The sequence below is a fragment of the Salvelinus namaycush genome, unplaced genomic scaffold (genome assembly GCF_016432855.1).
Source record: "Salvelinus namaycush isolate Seneca unplaced genomic scaffold, SaNama_1.0 Scaffold1190, whole genome shotgun sequence".
In the NCBI taxonomy this organism is placed as follows: Eukaryota; Metazoa; Chordata; class Actinopteri; order Salmoniformes; family Salmonidae; genus Salvelinus; species Salvelinus namaycush.
In genome coordinates this window covers 1-25848 of record NW_024057887.1, presented here as the reverse complement: position 1 = coordinate 25848, position 25848 = coordinate 1, and the positions used below count along the sequence as shown (strand labels likewise).

At 45.6% G+C, this 25848-nt stretch overlaps 1 protein-coding gene across 1 annotated transcript; it reads right to left on the bottom strand.

Annotated features, from left to right (window-relative positions):
- Positions 1–2156: 2156 nt before the first annotated feature.
- Positions 2157–21886, bottom strand: LOC120036039 (voltage-dependent L-type calcium channel subunit alpha-1D-like; the record flags this gene model as incomplete). The annotated part of the gene is made up of 7 exons (XM_038982507.1): positions 2157–2470; positions 3107–3472; positions 3752–3864; positions 4482–4654; positions 6490–6781; positions 12191–12293; positions 21756–21886. Coding segments are annotated over 7 exons (1451 nt in total), but the record flags the coding sequence as incomplete, so codon positions are not given.
- Positions 21887–25848: the final 3962 nt, after the last annotated feature.

Sequence of the window (25848 nt, the reverse complement as noted above, 5' to 3'; positions counted from 1 at the left end):
CAGGTTGTAATTCAGCCAATTCAGGTTTTAATTCAGCCAATTCAGGTTTTAATTAAACCAATTCAGGTTTTAATTCTGCCAATTCAGGTTTTAATTAAACCAATTCAGGTTTTAATTAAACCAATTCAGGTTTTAATTCAGCCAATTCAGGTTTTAATTCAGCCAAATCAGGTTTTAATTCATCCAATTCGGGCTAGTTAATTCTAATTCAGGAATTGAAAAATTCTCATAGAAAACAATGCAGACAATTTTCAATTCATGAATTTAATTTAAATTGACTGAATTGAAAACTGAATTGACCCCAACCGACCCTGGTAGTAGACGCATCACGACGACAAGACAACACTTACAACTTTGTTTTTTAAAAAGTATTTCACAATTTCAGTTCTTTCATAAAATCAAAATAATCTAAAGCTGAAAAATGAAAAACATTGTACAGTATATCCAACAAGATAATGTGCATGTACAAGATAATGTGCATGTACAAGATAATGTGCATGTACAAGATAATGTGCATGTACAAGATAATGTGCATGTACAAGATAATGTGCATGTACAAGATAATGTGCATGTACAAGATAATGTACATGTACAAGATAATGTGCATGTACAAGATAATGTGCATGTACAAGATAATGTGCATGTACAAGATAATGTGCATGCACAAGATAATGTACATGTACAAGATAATGTGCATGTACAAGATAATGTGCATGTACAAGATAATGTGCATGTACAAGATAATGTGCATGTACAAGATAATGTGCATGTACAAGATAATGTGCATGTACAAGATAATGTGCATGTACAAGATAATGTACATGTACAAGATAATGTGCATGTACAAGATAATGTGCATGTACAACATGATGCGCAGTACAACTATCTTAAAGGAGTCCGTTATTAGAGACCAACACAATTTGATGCAAATGTGTTCACGATCTGAGAGTGCTACTCACTGACTCACCCAGCAGACACACTGTGAGTCACACTCTCCACCATCTCTCTCTCTCCCCCATCTCTCTCTACTCTCTCTCTCTCTCTCTCTCTCTCTACTCTCTCTCCCATCTCTCTCTACTCTCTCTCTCCTACTCTCTCTCTCCTACTCTCTCTCTCTCTCCCCCATCTCTCTCTACTCTCTCTCTCCTACTCTCTCTCTCACCCCCATCTCTCTCTACTCTCTCTCTCCTACTCTCTCTCTCTCTCTCTCCCCCATCTCTCTCTACTCTCTCTCTCCTACTCTCTCTCTCCACCCCATCTCTTTCTCTCTCTTCTCTCTTTCTCCCCATCTCTCATTTTCTATTCTTCCATTAATGTGATCTTCTCCACACACACATACAACTCATCCTTAAGATCATCCACCTTCCTGAATCGGTTCCTCACCTCACCCACATATTTGTTTGCTTCACAAATGGCCCCCTATTCCCTACATAGTCCATAGTCCCTATGGACCCTGGTCAAAAGCAGTGCACTATATAGCGTGCCTTTGGGGAGGTCATCTCTCACGTCTTTCTGTCTCTTTTTTTTCATCTTTCTCTTCTTTCACTTTTTTCTCTGTCTCTCCATCTAGTCCCTTTGGTCCATCCTCTGTCTCTCCATCTAGTCCCTTTGGTCCATCCTCTGTCTCTCCATCTAGTCCCTTTGGTCCATCCTCTGTCTCTCCATCTAGTCCCTTTGGTCCATCCTCTGTCTCTCCATCTAGTCCCTTTGGTCAATTCCCTGTCTCTCTATCTAGTCCCTTTGGTCCATCCTCTGTTTCTCCATCTAGTCCCTTTGGTCCATCCTCTGTCTCTCCATCTAGTCCCTTTGGTCCATTCTCTGTCTCACATCTCCATCTAGTCCCTTTGGTCCATTCCCTGTCTCTCTATCTAGTCCCTTTGGTCCATTCTCTGTCTCACATCTCCATCTAGTCCCTTTGGTCCATTCCCTGTCTCTCCATCTAGTCCCTTTGGTCCATTATCTGTAAAGCCTAGAGGCCTATAATATATATCTGTCTATAGTCAAGATGGAGGGACTAAGGACACTGGACTAGACAACCTTTTGTCTGTCTGTCCAGCTCCATATCTGTCCTCCATTTGTCTGTCCCTCAGTTGTCCTCTGTCTCTCTCGTGCCCAGTAAGTCTGGTCTGCTCCTGATCACAATAAACTCAATCAATCACGATCGATCGATTGATTAATTGATCGACCGTCATCCAGATCAGAAAGAAGTGACGCAGGTCATCTCGTCCGCCAGGTCTTCCTCGTCGCGGCCCGTTCTGATTGGCTCCTCGTCGCTGTACAGGGTTCCAAGGTCGGGATTGTTCAGGAAACCGCCACCCCCTCCGCCCCTGTTTCCCCGACTCAGCAGGTCGCTGGCCGCACTTTCCATCTCGTCAATTGTCATGTGACACGCGTCAGCAATCTCCCGTTTGGCGAAGGCCACAAACTTGGGGTCCTTGGCATACAGACCCAGCCCCTCTGAGATCAGCACCTACATGGGGAGAGACAGTGATTGGTTGATTGGTTCGTTGATATTTTTTTTTACTTAACACATTCATTTCTCATCAATAACTGTAGGAGTAAAATGAGACACATGGATAACATATAAAGGCATAGGACAGCTGAACATTAAGACACACATACCAGATAAATATGTGCTTAGGGCACCTGGACACACTAGACATATAGTCTGCTGATTCCATTAAGACACACATACCAGAGAAATATGTGCTTAGGGCACCTGGACACACTAGACATATAGTCTGCTGATTCCATTAAGAGATACACATACCAGAGAACATACTGAGGCACTGAACTAAAAAGATAATGGTGACAGGAAGAATTAGGGGAAGTATGCTTATTTGCATATGGGTTGGACTTATATGTTGTATGTGTATAAATGCTGGAGCCAGGGCTGGGAAATGGGGTGTGTGTTTCGCGGACCATTCCGGCTTTTATATACTCTGTATTAAAAGCCTAAATTGATTTCACAAGTTCTTGTCAGCGTTATATTTGAACCGATTGTCCACGACATAACCTGAATATAATGAATGCATTAGTCCAGACTCTATGGATGTTTATATCAATATCGATCTCTAAATATGTCTGAATGTGTAGTAATACTCACCGCTTCCACCAGGCTATCAGCGCTGCCTCTCTTGTCGCTGTAGTGAGGGCTGAGCTGTGTGGGGACCCTTAGTGTGGTATAGGCCCTGTATGGTGCCTGGGACCCTCCTGAGGGACAAGGGGGCCCCGTGTACCACCCCGCAGGGCCAGGTCGGGAGGTGGCCGCCGTCACGTTGGCCCCTCCACCCGTCTTGTCCCCCCAGATCCCGGAGCCTCCGCCGCCGCTGCCACCCGCCCCTTCCTCTTCGACCAGGATGAGAGGGGCGTAGAGGAGGCGACCTCGGCGAGGGCAAGGGTTGGCCCAGGAGGCAGAGGAACCTGTTGAGGAACGGCTGCTGCTGCGACGAGACTCGTAACTGCCGTACGTCTGGAGGGAAGGGAGAGAGAAATAAAGAGAGGTTGAGAAATGCTACAGCCGTTGCTACACAAAGTTTCCAATATTCCTTGTGTGTGTGTGTGTGTGTGTGTGTGTGTGTGTGTGTGTGTGTGTGTTTTAAGAGGGTGTGAGTATGTTACCTGTGCTGATGTGGTTATCTGTGTGTGTGTGTGTGTGTGTATGTGTGACGGTGCTGATGTGTTACCTGTGTAGTGACCTGTGTGCATGTGTGTGTGTGTGACGGTGCTGATGTGTTACCTGTGTAGTGACCTGTGTGCGTGCCCGGCAGGGGGGAGAGTTCTGGTGGTAGGTTCCTGGGATGGGGAGGTCATCATTGCTGTCCTGCCTCCTCAGACATTGGATATTAAAGGATGGCTTACGACCTGGGAGGAACCCGGAAGTAAACAAGGAGTCACATGGTGTAACCAGGAAGTAAACAGGAAGTCACATGGTGGAACCAGGAAGTAAACAGGAAGTCACATGGAGGAAGCAAGAAATACAAATGAAGTCACATGGTGGAACCAGGAAGTAAGTAGGAAATCACACGGTGGAACCAGAAAGTAGACAGGAAGGCACATGCAGGAACCAGGAAGTAAACAGGAAGTCACATGGATGAACCAGGATGGTGGAACCTGGAAGTAAACAGGATGTCACATGCAGGAACCAAGAAGGAAACAGGAAGTCACATGGAGGATGTTTCTCAAATGGAACCCTATTTACTATAGTGAAATACTGTACTTTTTGACGACGGCCCATAGGGACACAGCCTCAGATAGACATAGTTTACCACTGAATGAGGACAACCAAAATGAAGACACAGCGTCGAGGCCAAGAGCGTAAAACGTTCTGAACATTGCAGATAGAAATGTCATGAATAGAGATGACATGATTCCTTACTCTACATGAGTGAGAGGCATATTTATTTTACATCATATAATTCTACCTGATTGTTCCCCACCGTCATGCCCCATGTAAAGCAGCCCTGGTGTTGTGATGTTACCGGTAGGTGTGGCGGGGAGGAGGCGTCTCCTCGCAGTCCTCCGTCCATCTCCATAGCCATTCCCGTTCCCGTTGCCATAGTTATTACCGTAGGCAGCGTTGCTGGGGGTGTGGGCGTCGTACGTGTGGTCATGCTGACCAGGGTACAGAGGAGGGTCGTCAGGGTAACGAAGTCTGAGTGGGAGGAATGGGATCGAGATTAAGATCAAGATCAAGATCAAGATCAAGATTAAGATTAAGATCAAGATTAGGATCAAGATCAAAACAAAGATATAGTGATAACACACACACACACACACACACACACACACACACACACACACACATACACACACACACACACACTACCTGTCACGAGGATCAAGGCTCTCGTTATCCTCATCGTAGTAACCCTCCTCTCCTCCGTAACTCTCCTCTCCTCCATCCATCCCTCCGTTACGACCTCGGACAGGAGAATACCTATCTCCTCTGCTGTCTCTTCTACTGGAGAGAGGGAAGGGATTGATTGACTGATAGACGGGCTGACTGGCTGACTACCTGACTGGCTGACTGGTTGACTGACTGACTGACTGACTGGCTGACTGATTAATGGAATGACTGACTACCTGACTGGCAGGCTGACTACCTGACTGGCTGACTGGCTGACTGACTGACTGGCTGACTGGTTGACTGAATAATGGAATGACTGACTACCTGACTGGCAGGCTGACTACCTGATTGGCCGACTAGCTGACTGGCTGACTAGCTGACGGGCTGACGGGCTGGCTGACTACCTGACTGGCTGACTACTGATAGGTGAAAATGATCTGTTAATTGAATGATTAGAATATTCCTCCCTGAACATATAATTGTATGGAATTGATTAGAATTTATAAAATCATAATCAATAAATGTGTAGTCTAGTCAGAATGAGGGTAAAGACAATATGTCTTTATGGTATTATAAACACAGACTGTCTGAGCTCGGTGCCGACCTGACTAGAGATTTGGGAGAGAACGGAGAGTACGTCTCAAGGACAAGGTCACTAATCTCTGTCGGCTGGGTAGCAAGACATGTGTGTGCGTCTGTTTGTGTGTATGTGTGTGTGTGCATGGTTGTGTGTGTGTGTGTGTGTGTGCGTATGGTTGTGTGAATGTGTGGGCGTGAGAAGTCAGTATAAAATGTATTGTTTTGTATTCTTGACTTTAGAACGTTCCCGTGAATAAACCTTTTTGACTATGTTAGCTGGGCCTCCGTCTGTTTCATTCGACCAGGATCTTACAAATTCTGGTTTGCAGACTGAGGAATATAATTAAATTGGGTTATATACCTTGAGAACAACATTCTCTTATCACTACCTGACTGGCTGACGGGTTGACTGGCTGACGGGCTGACTGGCTGACTGATTAATGGACTGACTGACGGACTGACTGGCAGGCTGACTACCTGACTGGCTGACTGATTAATGGACTGACTGACGGACTGACTGGCAGGCTGACTACCTGACTGGCTGACTGGCTGACTAGCTGACTGGCTGACTGATTAATGGACTGACTGACGGACTGACTGGCTGGCTGATTAATGGAGTGACAAACTGATTGACGGACTGACTGACTACCTGACTAGCTGACTGATTGACGGACTGATTGACGGACTGACAGACTGACGGGCTGATTGGGAGCTATGAAAACTGGAGAAACATGCTTTAACAGAATGAGATCAAGGATCTGTGAGAAGGGTCCGTCTGGTCGTCAGTCAGAAACACGTAACATCGGATTTTATCGTAGCGTCTTCGACAACTAAGGAACATTGTTCTCATACGCAGATTTCTCCTTCACTGATCATTTGGACAAATCACGTGTTTCAAATTTCGGATGGGGAGGGGACATTTGGCCCATTGGCTGAAAGTTTCCGTTTAAGGGGGTGGAGACTGTGGGGGTGGAGACTCTATCCAAAACCTAATGGAAAATCGTATTCAATTACCTGAGATTTTTTTTGGGGGGGGGTTCCGAGATTAGTCAAGTGCCTACCTTGAATACTTGTTAGAATTCCTTCTGCTCATGGCCGGTTGGTCCACCAGTCCGTTCTTAATGGAAGAATGACGATGATGATGGTTGAGCGAAGACCTCATGTTGTCTCCTCGTCTCAGCTCATCCTGCTCCAGGCCTCCTCCGTTGGGGGTCTTGGAGAATGAGGTGGAACCTCGGTGGGCCAGACCCCCGTTGGAGAGACTCTCCCTGGGCATACCTCCTCCTCCAGTAAGGGTGGTGACCATGGAGCCACGCCTGTCCTTACCCTCAGGGGCATAGCCATTATCAGTCTGTGGGGAGAATGTTAAAGGGGATAAGTTGATCAAGGCAATGCTGAGAATCACTAATCTTGATCACATAATGACTAGTCATTTGTGTGATTTCACGATCAGTGAAATGATCGTGAACTCTAGCTTGTCTCTCTCACCTGCTCTCTCTCTCACCTTCTCTCTCTCTCTCTCTCTCTCTCTCTCTGTCTCTCTCTCTCTCTCTCTCTCTCTCAAAATACATGTGTGGTGCATTGACACTGCAGAGCAATCTCTTCTCCATCGGAAGTTTACATACACTTAGGTTGGAGTCATTAAAACTAGTTTTTTAACCACTCCACAAATTTCTTGTTAACAAACTATATATTTGGCAAGTCGGTTAGGACATCTACTTTGTGCATGACACAAGTAATTCTTCCAACAATTGTTTACAGACAGATTATTTCACCTATAATTCACTGTATCACAATTCCAGTGGGTCAGAAGTTTACATACACTAAGTTGACTGTGCCTTTAAACTGCTTGGAAAATTCCAGAAAATGATGTCTTGGCTTTAGAAGCTTCTGATAGGCTAATTGACATAATTTGAGTCAATTGGAGGTGTACCTGTGGATGTATTTCAAGGCCTACCTTCAAACCCAGTGACTCTTTACTTGACATCATGGGAAAATCAAAAGAAATCAGCCAAGACATCAGAAAAAAATTGCAGACCTCCACAAGTCTGGTTCATTCTTGGGAAATTTCCAAATGCCTGAAGGTACCACGTTTATCTTTACAAACAATAGTACGCAAGTATAAACACCATGAGACCACGCAGCCGTCACGTACTTTGGTGCGAGAAGTGCAAATCAATCCCAGAACAACAGCAAAGGACCTTGTGAAGATGCTGGAGGAAACAGGTACAAAAGTATCTATATCCACAGTAAAACGAGTCCTATATCGACATAACCTGAAAGGCCACTCAGCAAGGTAGAAGCCACTACTCCAAAACCACCATAAAAAAGCCAGACTATGGTTTGCAACTGCACATGGGGACAAAGATCGTACTTTTTGGAGAAATGTCCTCTGGTCTGATGAAACAAAAATAGAACTGTTTGGCCATAATGATCATCTTTATGTTTGGAGGAAAAAGGGGGAGGCTTGCAAGCCAAAGAACACCATCCCAACTGTGAAGCACGGGGGTGGCAGCATCATGTTGTGGGGGTGCTTTGCTGCAGGAGGGACTGGTGCACTTCACAAAATAGATGGCATCATGAGGTAGGAAAATGATGTGGATATACTGAAGCAATATCTCAAGACATCAGTCGGGAAGTTAAAGCTTGGTTGCAAATGGGTCTTCCAAATGGACAATGACCCCAAGCATACTTCCAAAGTTGTGGCAAAATGGCTTAAAAAGTCAAGGTATTGGAGTGGCCATCACAAAGCCCTGACCTCAATCCTATAGAACATTTGTGGGTAGAACTGAAAAAGCGTGTGCGAGCAAGGAGGCCTACAAACCTGACTCAGTTACACCAGCTTTGTCAGGAGGAATGGGCCAAAATTCACCCAACTTATTGTGAGAAGCTTGTGGAAGGCTACCCAAAACATTTAACAATGCTACCAAATACTAATTGAGTGTATGTAAACTTCTGACCCACTGGGAATGTGATGAAAGAAATTAAAGCTGAAATAAATCATTCTCTCTACTTGCACATCATCATCTGCTCATTTATCACTCCAGTGTTAATCTGCTAAATTGTAATTACGTTGCTACTATGGCCTATTTATTGCCTTACCTTCTCACACCATTTGCACACACTGTATATATAGACTTCCTTTTTTTCTATTGTGTTATTGACTACGCTTGTTTTTTCCATGTGTAACTCTGTGTTTGTGTCTGTCACGTTCCTAACCTGTTTTCTGTTGTTTTGTATGTGTTTAGTTGGTCAGGGCGTGAGTTGGGGTGGGTATTCTATGTTGTGTGTCTAGTTCGTCTGTTTCTGTGTTCAGCCTAATATGGTTCTCAATCAGAGACAGCTGTCAATCGTTGTCCCTGATTGAGAATCATATATAGGTGGCTTGTTTTGTGTTGGGGATTGTGGGTGGTTGTTTCCTGTCTCTGTGTTTGTGTTCTGCACCAGATAGGACTGTCTCGGCTTTCACGTTTGTTATTTTGTTATTTGTTAATGTTCATCGTTTATTGTTTAATTAAACATGTTGAACACTAACTGCGCTGCATTTTGGTCCTCTCCTTCATCCCAGGAAGAAAGTCGTTACAGAACCACCCACCAACAAAGGACCAAGCAGCGTGGCTACGGGCAGCGACAGCAGCGACAGCAGGAGCAGAGAAAGGAGAAATGGACATGGGAAGACGTTTTGGACGGCAAGGGTTGCTACACATGGGAGGAGATCCTGGCTGGAAGGGATCGCCTCCCATGGGAACAGCTGGAGGCAGTTAGGAGAGCAGAGGCATCCGGAGAGAGGAACCGGAGTTATGAAGGTACGCGGCTAGCACGGAAACCCGAGAGGAAATCCCAAAAATTTCTTGGGGGGGGGGGGGCTAAAGGGTAGTGTGGCGAGGGCAGGTAGGAAACCTGCGCCCACTTCCCATGCTTACCGTGGAGAGCGGGAGTACGGGCAGACACCGTGTTATGCGGGAGAGCGCACGGTGTCTCCTGTACGGGTGCATAGCCCGGTGCGGGTTATTCCACCTCCCCGCACTGGGCGGGCTAGATTGAGCATTGAGCCAAGTGCCATGAAGCCGGCTCTACATATCTGGCCTCCAGTACGTCTCCTCGGGCCGGTGTACATGGCACCAGCCTTACGCATGGTGTCCCCGGTTCGCCAACACAGCCCAGTGCGGGTTATTCCACCTCCCCGCACTGGACGGGCTACGGGGAGCATGCAACCAGGTAAGGTTGGGCAGGCTCAGTGCTCAAGGGAGCCAGTACGCCTGCACGGTCCGGTATATCCGGCGCCACCTTCCCGCCCCAGCCCAGTACCACCAGTGCCTACACCACGCACCAGGCTTCCAGTGCGTCTCCAGAGCCCTGTTCCTCCTCCACGCACTCTCCCTGTGGTGCGTGTCTCCAGCCCAGTACCACCAGTTCCAGCACCACGCACCAAGCCTCCTGTGCGTCTCCAGAGCCCTGTACGCACTGTTCCTTCTCCCCGCACTCGCCCTGAGGTGCGTGCCCTCAGCCCGGTACCTCCAGTTCCGGTACCACGCACCAGGCCTATAGTGCGCCTCGAGAGTCCAGTGTGCCCTGTTCCTGCTCCCCGCACTCGCCCTGAGGTGCGTGCCCTCAGCCCGGTACCTCCAGTTCCGGTACCACGCACCAGGCCTATAGTGCGCATCGAGAGTCCAGTGTGCCCTGTTCCTGCTCACCGCACTAGCCTTGAGGTGCGTGTCTCCAGTCCGGTACCTCCAGTTCCGGCACCACGCACCAGGCCTACTGTGCGCCTCAGCAGGTCAGAGTCGGCCGTCTGCCCAACGCCGCCTGTACTGCTCGTCTGCCCAGCGCCGTCTGAGCTGCCTGCACTGCTCGTCTGCCCAGCGCCGTCTGAGCTGCCTGCACTGCTCGTCTGCCCAGCACCGTCTGAGCTGCCTGTCTGCCCAGCGCCGTCTGAGCCGTCCGTCTGCCCAGCGCCGTCTGAGCCATCCGTCTGCCCAGCGCCGTCTGAGCCATCCGTCTGCCCAGCGCCGTCTGAGCCATCCGTCTGCCCAGCGCCGTCTGAGCCATCCGTCTGCCCAGCGCCGTCTGAGCCATCCGTCTGCCCAGCGCCGTCTGAGCCATCCGTCTGCCACGAGCCTTTAGAGCCGCCCGTCTGTCCCGAGCCATTAGAGCCGCCCGTCAGTCAGGAGCCGCTAGAGCCGTCCGTCAGTCAGGAGCCGCCAGAGCCGCCAGCCAGTCAGGAGCTGCCAGAGCCGCCAGCCAGTCAGGAGCTGCCAGAGCCGCCAGCCAGTCAGGAGCTGCCAGAGCCGCCAGCCAGTCAGGAGCTGCCAGAGCCGCCAGCCAGTCAGGAGCTGCCAGAGCCGCCAGCCAGTCAGGAGCTGCCAGAGCCGCCCTTCAGTCATGAGCTGCCCTTCAGTCATGAGCTGCCCTCCAGTCATGAGCTGCCCTCCAGTCATGAGCTGCCCTCCAGTCATGAGCTGCCCTCCAGTCATGAGCTGCCCTCCAGTCATGAGCTGCCACCCAGTCATGAGCTGCCACCCAGTCATGAGCTGCCACCCAGTCATGAGCTGCCACCCAGTCATGAGCTGCCACCCAGTCATGAGCTGCCATTCAGTCCGGAGCTGCCACTCAGTCCGGAGCTGCCACTCAGTCCGGAGCTGCCATTAGTCCAGAGTTGTCCCTCTGTCCTAAGCTACCTCTCTGTCCGGAGCGATTTCTCTGTCCTGAGCTACCTCTCTGTCCTGAGCTACCTCTCTGTCCTGAGCTACCTCTCTGTCCTGAGCTACCTCTCGGTCCTGAGTTGTCTCCTCTATTTAGGAGGGGCCTTGGTGAAGGTTCCTGGACCATGGTCGGGGGCGAGGGTCGCCACTCAAAGGACGCTAAGGAGGGGGACAAAGACAGTGGTGGAGTGGTGTCCTCGTCCACCGCCGGAGCCGCCACCGCGGACAGATGCCCACCCAGACCCTCCCCTTGAGTTTTAGGGGTGCGCCCGGAGTTCGCACCTTGAGGGGGGGGTTCTGTCACGTTCCTGACCTATTTTCTGTTGTTTTGTATGTGTTTAGTTGGTCAGGGCGTGAGTTGGGGTGGGTATTCTATGTTGTGTGTCTAGTTCGTCTGTTTCTGTGTTCAGCCTAATATGGTTCTCAATCAGAGACAGCTGTCAATCGTTGTCCCTGATTGAGAATCATATATAGGTGGCTTGTTTTGTGTTGGGGATTGTGGGTGGTTGTTTCCTGTCTCTGTGTTTGTGTTCTGCACCAGATAGGACTGTCTCGGCTTTCACGTTTGTTATTTTGTTATTTGTTAATGTTCATCGTTTATTGTTTAATTAAACATGTTGAACACTAACTGCGCTGCATTTTGGTCCTCTCCTTCATCCCAGGAAGAAAGTCGTTACAGTGTCGCACTACTTTGCTTTATCTTGGCCAGGTCGCAGTTGTAAATGACAACTTGTTCTCAACTAGCCTACCTGGATAAATAAAGGTGAAATGTAAAAAAATTATAATAAAAAAAAAAAATTCTAACATTTCACATTCTTAAAATAAAGTGGTGATCCTAACTGACCTAAAACGGGGAATTTATACGATGATTAAATGTCAGGAATTGTGGAAAACTGAGTTTAAATGTATTTGGCTAAGGTGTATGTAAACTTCCGACTTCAACTGTACATATTTAAAGGAGCTCTCTGCTTAGGCTGCTACTAGGGCACCATGGTAACTACAGAACAATTATGCCCTCTTCCAACTGTATATATATACACAGTGACCTTATAGGGAGAATCATCTTCCTCTGGCTCTTCCTCCATGCCCTCTTCCTCCTCCAGGTCAGCTGACATGGCCATCCTCATCTCTGGCCCCAGGTCTTGCAGCGTACGCAGACCTGCCTGACACAGCTGCACACGAAGAGAGAGAAGGTGAGAACGTGTGTATATATATATATTTATAAATATCTATACAGACCAATATATATATATATATATACACTGCTCAAAAAAATAAAGGGAACACTTAAACAACACAATGTAACTCCAAGTCAATCACACTTCTGTGAAATCAAACTGTCCACTTAGGAAGCAACACTGATTGACAATAAATTTCACATGCTGTTGTGCAAATGGAATAGACAAAAGGTGGAAATTATAGGCAATTAGCAAGACACCCCCAATAAAGGAGTGGTTCTGCAGGTGGTGACCACAGACCACTTCTCAGTTCCTATGCTTCCTGGCTGATGTTTTGGTCACTTTTGAATGCTGGCGGTGCTCTCACTCTAGTGGTAGCATGAGATGGAGTCTACAACCCACACAAGTGGCTCAGGTAGTGCAGCTCATCCAGGATGGCACATCAATGCGAGCTGTGGCAAGAAGGTTTGCTGTGTCTGTCAGCGTAGTGTCCAGAGCATGGAGGCGCTACCAGGAGACAGGCCAGTACATCAGGAGACGTGGAGGAGGCCGTAGGAGGGCAACAACCCAGCAGCAGGACCGCTACCTCCGCCTTTGTGCAAGGAGGAGCACTACCAGAGCCCTGCAAAATGACCTCCAGCAGGCCACAAATGTGCATGTGTCTGCTCAAACGGTCAGAAACAGACTCCATGAGGGTGGTATGAGGGCCCGACGTCCACAGGTGGGGGTTGTGCTTACAGCCCAACACCGTGCAGGACGTTTGGAATTTGCCAGAGAACACCAAGATTGGCAAATTCGCCACTGGCGCCCTGTGCTCTTCACAGATGAAAGCAGGTTCACACTGAGCACATGTGACAGACGTGACAGAGTCTGGAGACGCCGTGGAGAACGTTCTGCTGCCTGCAACATCCTCCAGCATGACCGGTTTGGCGGTGGGTCAGTCATGGTGTGGGGTGGCATTTCTTTGGGGGGCCGCACAGCCCTCCATGTGCTCGCCAGAGGTAGCCTGACTGCCATTAGGTACCGAGATGAGATCCTCAGACCCCTTGTGAGACCATATGCTGGTGCGGTTGGCCCTGGGTTCCTCCTAATGCAAGACAATGCTAGACCTCATGTGGCTGGAGTGTGTCAGCAGTTCCTGCAAGAGGAAGGCATTGATGCTATGGACTGGCCCGCCCGTTCCCCAGACCTGAATCCAATTGAGCACATCTGGGACATCATGTCTCGCTCCATCCACCAACGCCACGTTGCACCACAGACTGTCCAGGAGTTGGCGGATGCTTTAGTCCAGGTCTGGGAGGAGATCCCTCAGGAGACCATCCGCCACCTCATCAGGAGCATGCCCAGGCGTTGTAGGGAGGTCATACAGGCACGTGGAGGCCACACACACTACTGAGCCTCATTTTGACTTGTTTTAAGGACATTACATCAAAGTTGGATCAGCCTGTAGTGTGGTTTTCCACTTTAATTTTGAGTGTGACTCCAAATCCAGACCTCCATGGGTTGATAAATTTGATTTCCATTGATAATTTTTGTGTGATTTTGTTGTCAGCACATTCATTTAAGTCATTTACATTTTACATTTAAGTCATTTAGCAGACGCTCTTATCCAGAGCGACTTACATTTTTAAGCTTTTTTATTTAACTAGGGAAGTCAGTTAAGAACAAACTCTTATTTTCAATGACGGCCTAGGAACAGTGGGTTAACTGCCTTGTTCAGGGGCAGAACGACAGATTTGTACCTTGTCAGCTCGGGGATTTGAACTTGCAACCTTTCGGTTACTAGCCCAACGCTCTAACCACTAGGCTACCCTGCCACCCAGGGTAGCAACTATGTAAAGAAAAAAGTATTTAATAAGAATATTTCATTCATTCAGATCTAGGATGTGTTATTTTAGTGTTCCCTTTATTTTTTTGAGCAGTGTATATATATACACACACCATGACACATCTACTTAACTAGTACTCTACCGTATAGCTAGTACTCTACCGTATAGTTACTACTCTACCGTATAGTTAGTACTCTATCGTATAGCTAGTACTCTACCGTATAGTTACTACTCTACCGTATAGTTAGTACTCTATCGTATAGCTAGTACTCTACCGTATAGTTACTACTCTACCGTATCGTTAGTACTCTATCGTATAGTTACTACTCTACCGTATAGTTACTACTCTACCGTATAGCTAGTACTCTATCGTATAGTTAGTACTCTACCGTGTAGCTACTACTCTACCGTATAGTTAGTACTCTACCGTATCGTTAGTACTCTACCGTATAGTTACTACTCTACCGTATCGTTAGTACTCTACCGTATAGTTAGTACTCTACCGTGTAGTTAGTACTCTACCGTATAGTTACTACTCTACCGTATAGTTACTACTCTACCGTATAGTTACTACTCTACCGTATCGTTAGTACTCTACCGTGTAGTTAGTACTCTACCGTATAGTTACTACTCTACCGCATAGCTAGTACTCTACCGTATAGTTACTACTCTACCGTATAGTTACTACTCTACCGTATAGTTAGTACTCTACCGTGTAGCTAGTACTCTACCGTATAGTTACTACTCTACCGTATAGTTACTACTCTACCGTATCGTTAGTACTCTACCGTATAGCTAGTACTCTACCGCATAGCTAGTACTCTACCGCATAGCTAGTACTCTACCGTATAGTTACTACTATACCGTGTAGTTAGTACTCTATCGTATAACTAGTACTCTACCGTGTAGCTAGTACTCTACCGTATAGCTAGTACTCTACCATATAGTTACTACTCTACCGTGTAGTTAGTATTCTACCGTATAGCTAGTACTCTACCGTATAGTTACTACTCTACCGTGTAGTTAGTATTCTACCGTATAGCTAGTACTCTACCGTATAGTTAGTACTCTACCGTATAGCTAGTACTCTACCGTGTAGTTAGTACTCTACCGTATAGTTAGTACTCTACCGTATAGTTACTACTCTACCGTATCGTTAGTACTCTACCGTATAGTTACTACTCTACCGTATAGTTAGTACTCTACCGTGTAGCTAGTACTCTACCGTATAGTTACTACTCTACCGTATAGTTACTACTCTACCGTGTAGTTAGTACTCTACCGTATAGTTACTACTCTACCGTGTAGTTAGTACTCTACCGTATAGTTACTACTCTACCGTGTAGTTAGTACTCTACCGTATAGTTAGTACTCTACCGTATAGCTAGTACTCTACCGTATAGCTAGTACTCTACCGCATAGCTAGTACTCTGCCGTATAGTTACTACTATACCGTGTAGTTAGTACTCTATCGTATAACTAGTACTCTACCGTATAGCTAGTACTCTACCTTATAGCTAGTACTCTACCGTATAGCTAGTACTCTACCATGTAGCTAGTACTCTACTGCATAGTCAGTACTCTACCGTATAGCTAGTACTCTACTGCATAGTCAGTACTCTACCGTATAGCTAGTACTCTACCGTATAGCTAGTACTCTACCATGTAGCTAGTACTCTACCGCATAGTTCGAACTCCACCGTATAGTTAGTACTCTCATAGTGTTAGTACTCTACTGTATAGCTAGTACTCTACCGTATAGCTAGTACTCTACCGTATAGCTAGTACTCTACCGTATCGCTAGTACTCTACCGTATAGCTAGTACTCTACTGCATAGTCAGTACTCTACCGTATAGCTAGTACTCTACTGCATAGTCAGTACTCTACCGTATAGCTAGTACTCTACCGTGTAGTTAGTACTCTACCGTATCGTTAGTACTCTACCATGTAGTTAGTACTCTACCGTGTAGTTAGTACTCTACCGTGTAGTTAGTACTCTACCGTAAAGTTAGTGCTCTACCGTATAGTTACTACTCTACCGTGTAGTTAGTACTCTACCGTATAGTTAGTACTCTACCGTATAGTTAGTACTCTACCGTATAGCTAGTACTCTACCGTATAGCTAGTACTCTACCGCATAGCTAGTACTCTACCGCATAGCTAGTACTCTACCGTTTAGTTACTACTATACAGTGTAGTTAGTACTCTATAGTATAACTAGTACTCTACCGTATAGCTAGTACTCTACCTTATAGCTAGTACTCTACCGTATAGCTAGTACTCTACCATGTAGCTAGTACTCTACCGTATAGCTAGTATTCTACTGCATAGTCAGTACTCTACCGTATAGCTAGTATTCTACTGCATAGTCAGTACTCTACCGTATAGCTAGTACTCTACCGTATAGCTAGTACTCTACCGCATAGCTAGTACTCTACCGTATAGCTAGTATTCTACTGCATAGTCAGTACTCTACCGTATAGCTAGTATTCTACCGCATAGTCAGTACTCTACCGTATAGCTAGTACTCTACCGCATAGCTAGTACTCTACCGTATAGCTAGTACTCTACTGCATAGTCAGTACTCTACCGTATAGCTAGTATTCTACTGCATAATCAGTACTCTACCGTATAGCTCGTATTCTACTGCATAGTCAGTACTCTACCGTATAGCTAGTATTCTACTGCATAGTCAGTACTCTACCGTATAGCTAGTATTCTACTGCATAGTCAGTACTCTACCGTATAGCTAGTATTCTACTGCATAGTCAGTACTCTACCGTATAGCTAGTATTCTACTGCATAGTCAGTACTCTACCGTATAGCTAGTATTCTACTGCATAGTCAGTACTCTACCGTATAGCTAGTATTCTACTGCATAGTCAGTACTCTACCGTATAGCTAGTATTCTACTGCATAGTCAGTACTCTACCGTATAGCTAGTATTCTACTGCATAGTCAGTACTCTACCGTATAGCTAGTATTCTACTGCATAGTCAGTACTCTACCGTATAGCTAGTATTCTACTGCATAGTCAGTACTCTACCGTATAGCTAGTATTCTACTGCATAGTCAGTACTCTACCGTATAGCTAGTACTCTACCGCATAGCTAGTACTCTACCGCATAGCTAGTACTCTACCGTATAGCTAGTACTGTACTGCATAGTCAGTACTCTACCGTATAGCTAGTATTCTACTGCATAGTCAGTACTCTACCGCATAGTTAGTACTCCACCGTATACTGTAGCTAGTACTCTACCATATAGCTAGTACTCTACCGTATAGTTAGTACTCTACCGTATAGCTAGTACTCTACCGTATAGCTAGTACTCTACCATATGGCTAGTACTATACCGTATAGTTAGTACTCTATTGTACAGCTAGTACTCTATTGTATAGCTAGTACTCTATTGTATAGCTAGTACTCTGTTGTATAGCTAGTACTCTACCGCAAAGTTAGTACTCCACCGTATACTGTAGATAGTACTCTACCATATAACTAGTACTCTACCGTATAGCTAGTACTCTACCATATAGCTAGTATTCTACCGCATAGTTAGTACTCCACCGTATACTGTAGCTAGTACTCTACCATATAGCTAGTACTCTACCGTATAGCTAGTACTCTACCGTATAGCTAGTACTCTACCGTATAGTTAGTACTCTACCGTGTAGCTAGTACTCTATTGTATAGTTAGTACTCTATTGTATAGCCAGTACTCTATTGTATCTATATTGTACCGTACAGCTAGTACTCTACCGCATAGTTAGTACTCTACCGCATAGCTAGTACTCTCGTATAGCTAGTACTCTAGCATATAGTTAGTACTCTACTGCATAGGTAGTACTCTCGTATAACTAGTACTCTAGCGTATAGTTAGTACTCTACCGTACAGCTAGTGTTGTACCGTATAGTTAGTACTCTACTGTATAGTTAGTACTCTACCATATAGTTAGTACTCTACCATATAGTTAGTACTCTACCGTATAGTTAGTACTCTACCGTATACTGTAGCTAGTACTTTACCGTATAGTTAGTACTCTACCGTACAGTTAGTACTCTACCGTATAGTTAGTACTCTACCGTATACTGTAGCTAGTACTCTACCATATAGTTAGCACTCTACCGTGCAGCTAGTACTCTACCGTATAGTTAGTAGTCTACCATGTAGTTAGTACTCTATCGTATAGCTAGTACTCTATCGTATAGCTAGTACTCTATCATATAGCTAGTACTCTACCGTATAGCTAGTACTCTACCGTATACTGTAGCTAGTACTCTACCATTGAACTAGCACTTTACCGTATAGTTAGTACTCCACCGTATATACAGTATATAAAGAGCAACTACTGACCGTATACAGAGGAGACAGTATGCAGAGGAGACAGTATGCAGAGGAGACAGTATGCAGCAGCGGAGACAGTATGCAGCAGAGGAGACAGTATGCAGCAGCGGAGACAGTATGCAGCAGAGGAGACAATATGCAGCAGAGGAGACAGTATGCAACAGAGGAGACAGTATGCAACAGAGGAGACAGTATGCAGCAGAGGAGACAGTATGCAGCAGAGGAGACAGTATGCAGCACAGGAGACAGTATGCAGCAGAGGAGACAGTATGCAACAGAGGAGACAGTATGCAACAGAGGAGACAGTATGCAACAGAGGAGACAGTATGCAACAGAGGAGACAGTATGCAACAGAGGAGACAGTATGCAGCAGAGGAGACAGTATGCAGCAGAGGAGACGGTATGCAGAGGAGACGGTATGCAGAGGAGACGGTATGCAGAGGAGACGGTATGCAGCAGAGGAGACAATATGCAGCAGAGGAGACAGTATGCAACAGAGGAGACAGTATGCAGCAGAGGAGACAGTATGCAGCAGAGGAGACTATATGCAGCAGAGGAGACTATATGCAGCAGAGGAGACAGTATGCAGCAGAGGAGACATTATGCAGAGGAGACAGTATGCAGCAGCGGAGACAGTATACAGCAGAGGAGACAGCATGCAGCAGAGGAGTCAGTATGCAGCAGAGGAGACAGTATGTAGCAGCGGAGACAGTATGCAGCCAGAGGAGACGGTATGCAGCAGAGGAGACAGCAGCAGAGGAGCCAGTATGCAGCAGAGGAGCCAGTATGCAGCAGAGGAGCCAGTATGCAGCAGAGCAGACAGTATGCAGCAGAGGAGACGATATGCAGCCAGAGGAGACGGTATGCAGCCAGAGGAGACGGTATGCAGCAGAGGAGACGGTATGCAGCAGAGGAGACGGTATGCAGCAGAGGAGACAGTATGCAGCAGAGGAGACAGTATGCAGCAGAGGAGACAGTATGCAGCAGAGGAGACAGTATGCAGCAGAGGAGACAGTATGCTGCCAGAGGAGACAGTATGCTGCCAGAGGAGACGGTATGCAGCAGAGGAGACGGTATGCAGCAGAGGAGACGGTATGCAGCAGAGGAGACGGTATGCAGAGGAGTCAGTATGCAGCAGAGGAGACGATATGCAGCAGAGGAGACGATATGCAGCAGAGGAGACGATATGCAGCAGAGGAGACGATATGCAGCAGAGGAGACGATATGCAGCAGAGGAGACGATATGCAGCAGAGGAGACAGTATGCAGAGGAGACAGTATGCAGAGGAGACAGTATGCAGCAGCGGAGACGGTATGCAGAGGAGACAGTATGCAGCAGAGGAGGCAGTATGCAGAGGAGACAGTATGCAGAGGAGACAGTATGCAGAGGAGTCAGTATGCAGCAGAGGAGACAGTATGCAGCAGAGGAGACAGTATGCAGCAGAGGAGACAGTATGCTGCCAGAGGAGACAGTATGCTGCCAGAGGAGACGGTATGCTGCCAGAGGAGACGGTATGCAGCCAGAGGAGACGGTATGCAGCCAGAGGAGACGGTATGCAGCAGAGGAGACGGTATGCAGCCAGATGAGACGGTATGCAGCAGAGGAGACGGTATGCAGCAGAGGAGACGGTATGCAGCAGAGGAGACGGTATGCAGCAGAGGAGACGGTATGCAGCAGAGGAGACGGTATGCAGCAGAGGAGACAGTATGCAGCAGAGGAGACAGTATGCAGAGGAGACAGTATGCAGCAGAGGAGACAGTATGCAGCAGAGGAGACAGTATGCAGAGGAGACAGTATACAGCCAGAGGAGACAGTATACAGCCAGAGGAGACAGTATGCAGCCAGAGGAGACAGTATGCAGCCAGAGGAGTCAGTATGCAGCCAGATGAGACGGTATGCAGCAGAGGAGACGGTATGCAGCAGAGGAGACGGTATGCAGCAGAGGAGACGGTATGCAGCAGAGGAGACGGTATGCAGCAGAGGAGACGGTATGCAGCAGAGGAGACAGTGTGCAGCAGAGGAGACAGTATGCAGAGGAGACAGTATGCAGCGCAACACAAATATACAGCACCGACCAATCCTCGGTTGAGTCATACCAAAGACACTAAAAATGGAACCCGATGCTTCGCTGCTTGGCACTCAGCATTAAAGAGCTGGATTGAGGGTATGGCCCTGTGACAGAATAGTGTCCTGTCCAGGGGGTGTCCTGTACATCAAGCTGTCTCACTACAGAAACAGGAGACAGACTAGTGTCCTGTCCAGGGGGTGTCCTGTACATCAAGCTGTCTCACTACAGAAACAGGAGACAGAATAGTGTCCTGTCCAGGGGGTGTCCTGTACATCAAGCTGTCTCACTACAGAAACAGGAGATAGACTAGTGTCCTGTCCAGGGGGTGTCCTGGTACATCAAGCTGCCTCACTACAGAAACAGGAGATAGACTAGTGTCCTGTCCAGGGGGTGTCCTGGTACATCACGCTGTCTCACTACAGAAGCAGGAGATAGACTAGTGTCCTGTACATCAAGCTGTCTCACTACAGAAACAGGATATAGACTAGTGTCCTGTCCAGGGGGTGTCCTGTACATCAAGCTGTCTCACTACAGAAACAGGAGATAGACTAGTGTCCTGTCCAGGGGGTGTCCTGGTACATCAAGCTGCCTCACTACAGTAACAGGAGATAGACTAGTGTCCTGTCCAGGGGGTGTCCTGTACATCAAGCTGTCTCACTACAGAAACAGGAGATAGACTAGTGTCCTGTCCAGGGGGTGTCCTGTACATCAAGCTGCCTCACTACAGAAACAGGAGACAGGCTAGTGTCCTGTCGAGGGGTGTCTTGTACATCAAGCTGCCTCACTACAGAAACAGGAGATAGACTAGTGTCCTGTCCAGGGGGTGTACTGGTACATCAAGCTGTCTCACTACAGAAACAGGATATAGACTAGTGTCCTGTCCAGGGGGTGTCCTGTACATCAAGCTGTCTCACTACAGAAACAAGATATAGACTAGTATCCTGCCCGGGGATAGAACTTAAGGATTTGGGGTACTGGCCAGCCAGGCTAGTAGACCGCCACAATCTGTGCCAAAGTAACATTTCACTGGCTTGCTGGGCTTCTTTGGGACATTGTCTACTACTATCCCAATCTGAACAGGTACTAGCCTCGATCTAGCGGGCTAGCTTCATTTCCATCCTTGAAGCTGCCTCGAACACGACAGAGACAAGAGATAGGCTGCTGTACGCTGCGCCCATTCTGGCTGCGACAAGAATACTAACCTGTAGGGCAGCAGAGGTGTTGTTTGGGTCGCCCTCTTCCAGATCTCCTTGCTCTTTTCTCTTCCTGAACTTCCTGAAGTAGTCCTGAATCAGGAAGGTCGCGTAGAACTTACCAACCGTCACATCCTCTTCTGTGGAGGGGAGGGGAGAGGGGAGGAGAGAGAGGAGAAAAGAAGAGCGAAGAGAAGAGAGAGGCCCGAAGAGAGAGGAGAAGCGAGGAAGAGAGATGACAGAAAGAGGAGAGAAGAGAGAGGAAGAGAGATGACAGAAAGAGGAGAGAAGAGAGAGGACAGAAGAGCGAGAGAGAGAGAGAGAGAGTGAGAGAGAGAGACAGAAGAGAACACACTGTGTTTACTTCCAGAATTAACTGAATTGAAATGGAATGGACCCCAACCACGGAGAATATACACTGTGAGGAAGATGCATATACATACTGTATGTACTATTTAAATACTTGAGGTACTTTTGATTTATACTGAGCAAAAATATAAACGCAACATGTGAAGTGTTGGTCCCATGTTTTATGAGCTGAAATAAAAGCTTATTTCTCTTAGTTTTTGTGCACACATTTTTGTTTAGATCCCTGTTGGTGATCAGCTCTCCTTTGCCAAGATAATCGATCCACCTGACAGATATGGCATATCAAGAAGCTGATTAAACAGTGTGATCATTACACAGGTGCACTTTGTGCTGGGGACAGTAAAATGCCACTCTCAAATGTGCAGTTTTGTCACACAACACAATGCCACAGATGTCTCAAGTTTTGAGGTAGCGTACAATTGGCAAGCTGACTGCAGGAATGCCCACCAGAGTTGTTGCCAGAGAATTGAATGTTCATTTCTCTACCATAAGCCGCCTCCAACATCGTTTTAGAGAATTTGGCAGTATGTCCAACCGGCCTCACAACCGCAGACCATGTGTAACCTCACCCACCCTGGACCCACCACATCCGGCTTCTTCACCTGTGGGATCGTCTGAGACCAGCCACCCAGACAGCTGATGAAACGGAGGAGTATTTCTGTCTGTAATAAAGCCCTTTTGTGCGGGAAAACTAATTCCGATTCGCTGAGCCTGGCTACCGAGTGGATGAGCCCCTACCCAGTCATTTAAAATCCATAAATTAGGACTTAATGAATTTATTTCAATTGACAGATTTTTCTTATATAAACTGTAACTCAGCAAAATCTTTGAAATTGTTGAATGTTGCGTTTATATTTCTGTTCAGTATAGATACATGGGCTCTGATACTATACAGGAACCATACGTTTATATTTCTGTTCAGTATAGATACATGGGCTCTGATACTATACAGGAACCATACGTTTATATTTCTGTTCAGTATAGATACATGGGCTCTGATACTATACAGGAACCATACGTTTATATTTCTGTTCAGTATAGATACATGGGCTCTGATACTATACAGGAACCATACGTTTATATTTCTGTTCAGTATAGATACATGGGCTCTGATACTATACAGGAACCATACGTTTATATTTCTGTTCAGTATAGATACATGGGCTCTGATACTATACAGGAACCATACGTTTATATTTCTGTTCAGTATAGATACATGGGCTCTGATACTATACAGGAACCATACGTTTATATTTCTGTTCAGTATAGATACATGGGCTCTGATACTATACAGGAACCATACGTTTATATTTCTGTTCAGTATAGATACATGAGCTCTGATACTATACAGGAACCATACGTTTATATTTCTGTTCAGTATAGATACATGGGCTCTGATACTATACAGGAACCATACGTTTATATTTCTGTTCAGTATAGATACATGGGCTCTGATACTATACAGGAACCATACGTTTATATTTCTGTTCAGTATAGATACATGGGCTCTGATACTATACAGGAACCATACGTTTATATTTCTGTTCAGTATAGATACATGGGCTCTGATACTATACAGGAACCATACGTTTATATTTCTGTTCAGTATAGATACATGGGCTCTGATACTATACAGGAACCATACGTTTATATTTCTGTTCAGTATAGATACATGGGCTCTGATACTATACAGGAACCATACGTTTATATTTCTGTTCAGTATAGATACATGGGCTCTGATACTATACAGGAACCATACGTTTATATTTCTGTTCAGTATAGATACATGGGCTCTGATACTATACAGGAACCATACGTTTATATTTCTGTTCAGTATAGATACATGGGCTCTGATACTATACAGGAACCATACGTTTATATTTCTGTTCAGTATAGATACATGGGCTCTGATACTATACAGGAACCATACGTTTATATTTCTGTTCAGTATAGATACATGGGCTCTGATACTATACAGGAACCATACGTTTATATTTCTGTTCAGTATAGATACATGGGCTCTGATACTATACAGGAACCATACGTTTATATTTCTGTTCAGTATAGATACATGGGCTCTGATACTATACAGGAACCATACGTTTATATTTCTGTTCAGTATAGATACATGGGCTCTGATACTATACAGGAACCATACGTTTATATTTCTGTTCAGTATAGATACATGGGCTCTGATACTATACAGGAACCATACGTTTATATTTCTGTTCAGTATAGATACATGGGCTCTGATACTATACAGGAACCATACGTTTATATTTCTGTTCAGTATAGATACATGGGCTCTGATACTATACAGGAACCATACGTTTATATTTCTGTTCAGTATAGATACATGGGCTCTGATACTATACAGGAACCATACGTTTATATTTCTGTTCAGTATAGATACATGGGCTCTGATACTATACAGGAACCATACGTTTATATTTCTGTTCAGTATAGATACATGGGCTCTGATACTATACAGGAACCATACGTTTATATTTCTGTTCAGTATAGATACATGGGCTCTGATACTATACAGGAACCATACGTTTATATTTCTGTTCAGTATAGATACATGGGCTCTGATACTATACAGGAACCATACGTTTATATTTCTGTTCAGTATAGATACATGGGCTCTGATACTATACAGGAACCATACGTTTATATTTCTGTTCAGTATAGATACATGGGCTCTGATACTATACAGAATTATAGGCTCTGATACTATACAGGAACCATACGTTTATATTTCTGTTCAGTATAGATACATGGGCTCTGATACTATACAGGAACCATACGTTTATATTTCTGTTCAGTATAGATACATGGGCTCTGATACTATACAGGAACCATACGTTTATATTTCTGTTCAGTATAGATACATGGGCTCTGATACTATACAGGAACCATACGTTTATATTTCTGTTCAGTATAGATACATGGGCTCTGATACTATACAGGAACCATACGTTTATATTTCTGTTCAGTATAGATACATGGGCTCTGATACTATACAGGAACCATACGTTTATATTTCTGTTCAGTATAGATACATGGGCTCTGATACTATACAGGAACCATACGTTTATATTTCTGTTCAGTATAGATACATGGGCTCTGATACTATACAGGAACCATACGTTTATATTTCTGTTCAGTATAGATACATGGGCTCTGATACTATACAGGAACCATACGTTTATATTTCTGTTCAGTATAGATACATGGGCTCTGATACTATACAGGAACCATACGTTTTAGTTTTAAACGATTCAATGTGATTTGATTAGAGGAACGGTTCAATGTGATTTGATTTGATTAGAAAAACGGTTCAATGTGATTTGATTAGAGGAACGGTTCAATGCGATTTGATTTGATTAGAGGAACGGTTCAATACGATTTGATTTGATTAGAGGAACGGTTCAATACGATTTGATTAGAGGAACGGTTCAATGTGATTTGATTAGAGGAACGGTTCAATGTGATTTGATTAGAGGAACGGTTCAATGTGATTTGATTAGAGGAACGGTTCAATGTGATTTGATTTGATTAGAGGAACGGTTCAATACGATTTGATTAGAGGAACGGTTCAATGTGATTTGATTTGATTAGAGGAACGGTTCAATACGATTTGATTAGAGGAACGGTTCAATGTGATTTGATTTGATTAGAGGAGCGGTTCAATGTAATTTGATTTGATTAGAGGAACGGTTCAATGTGA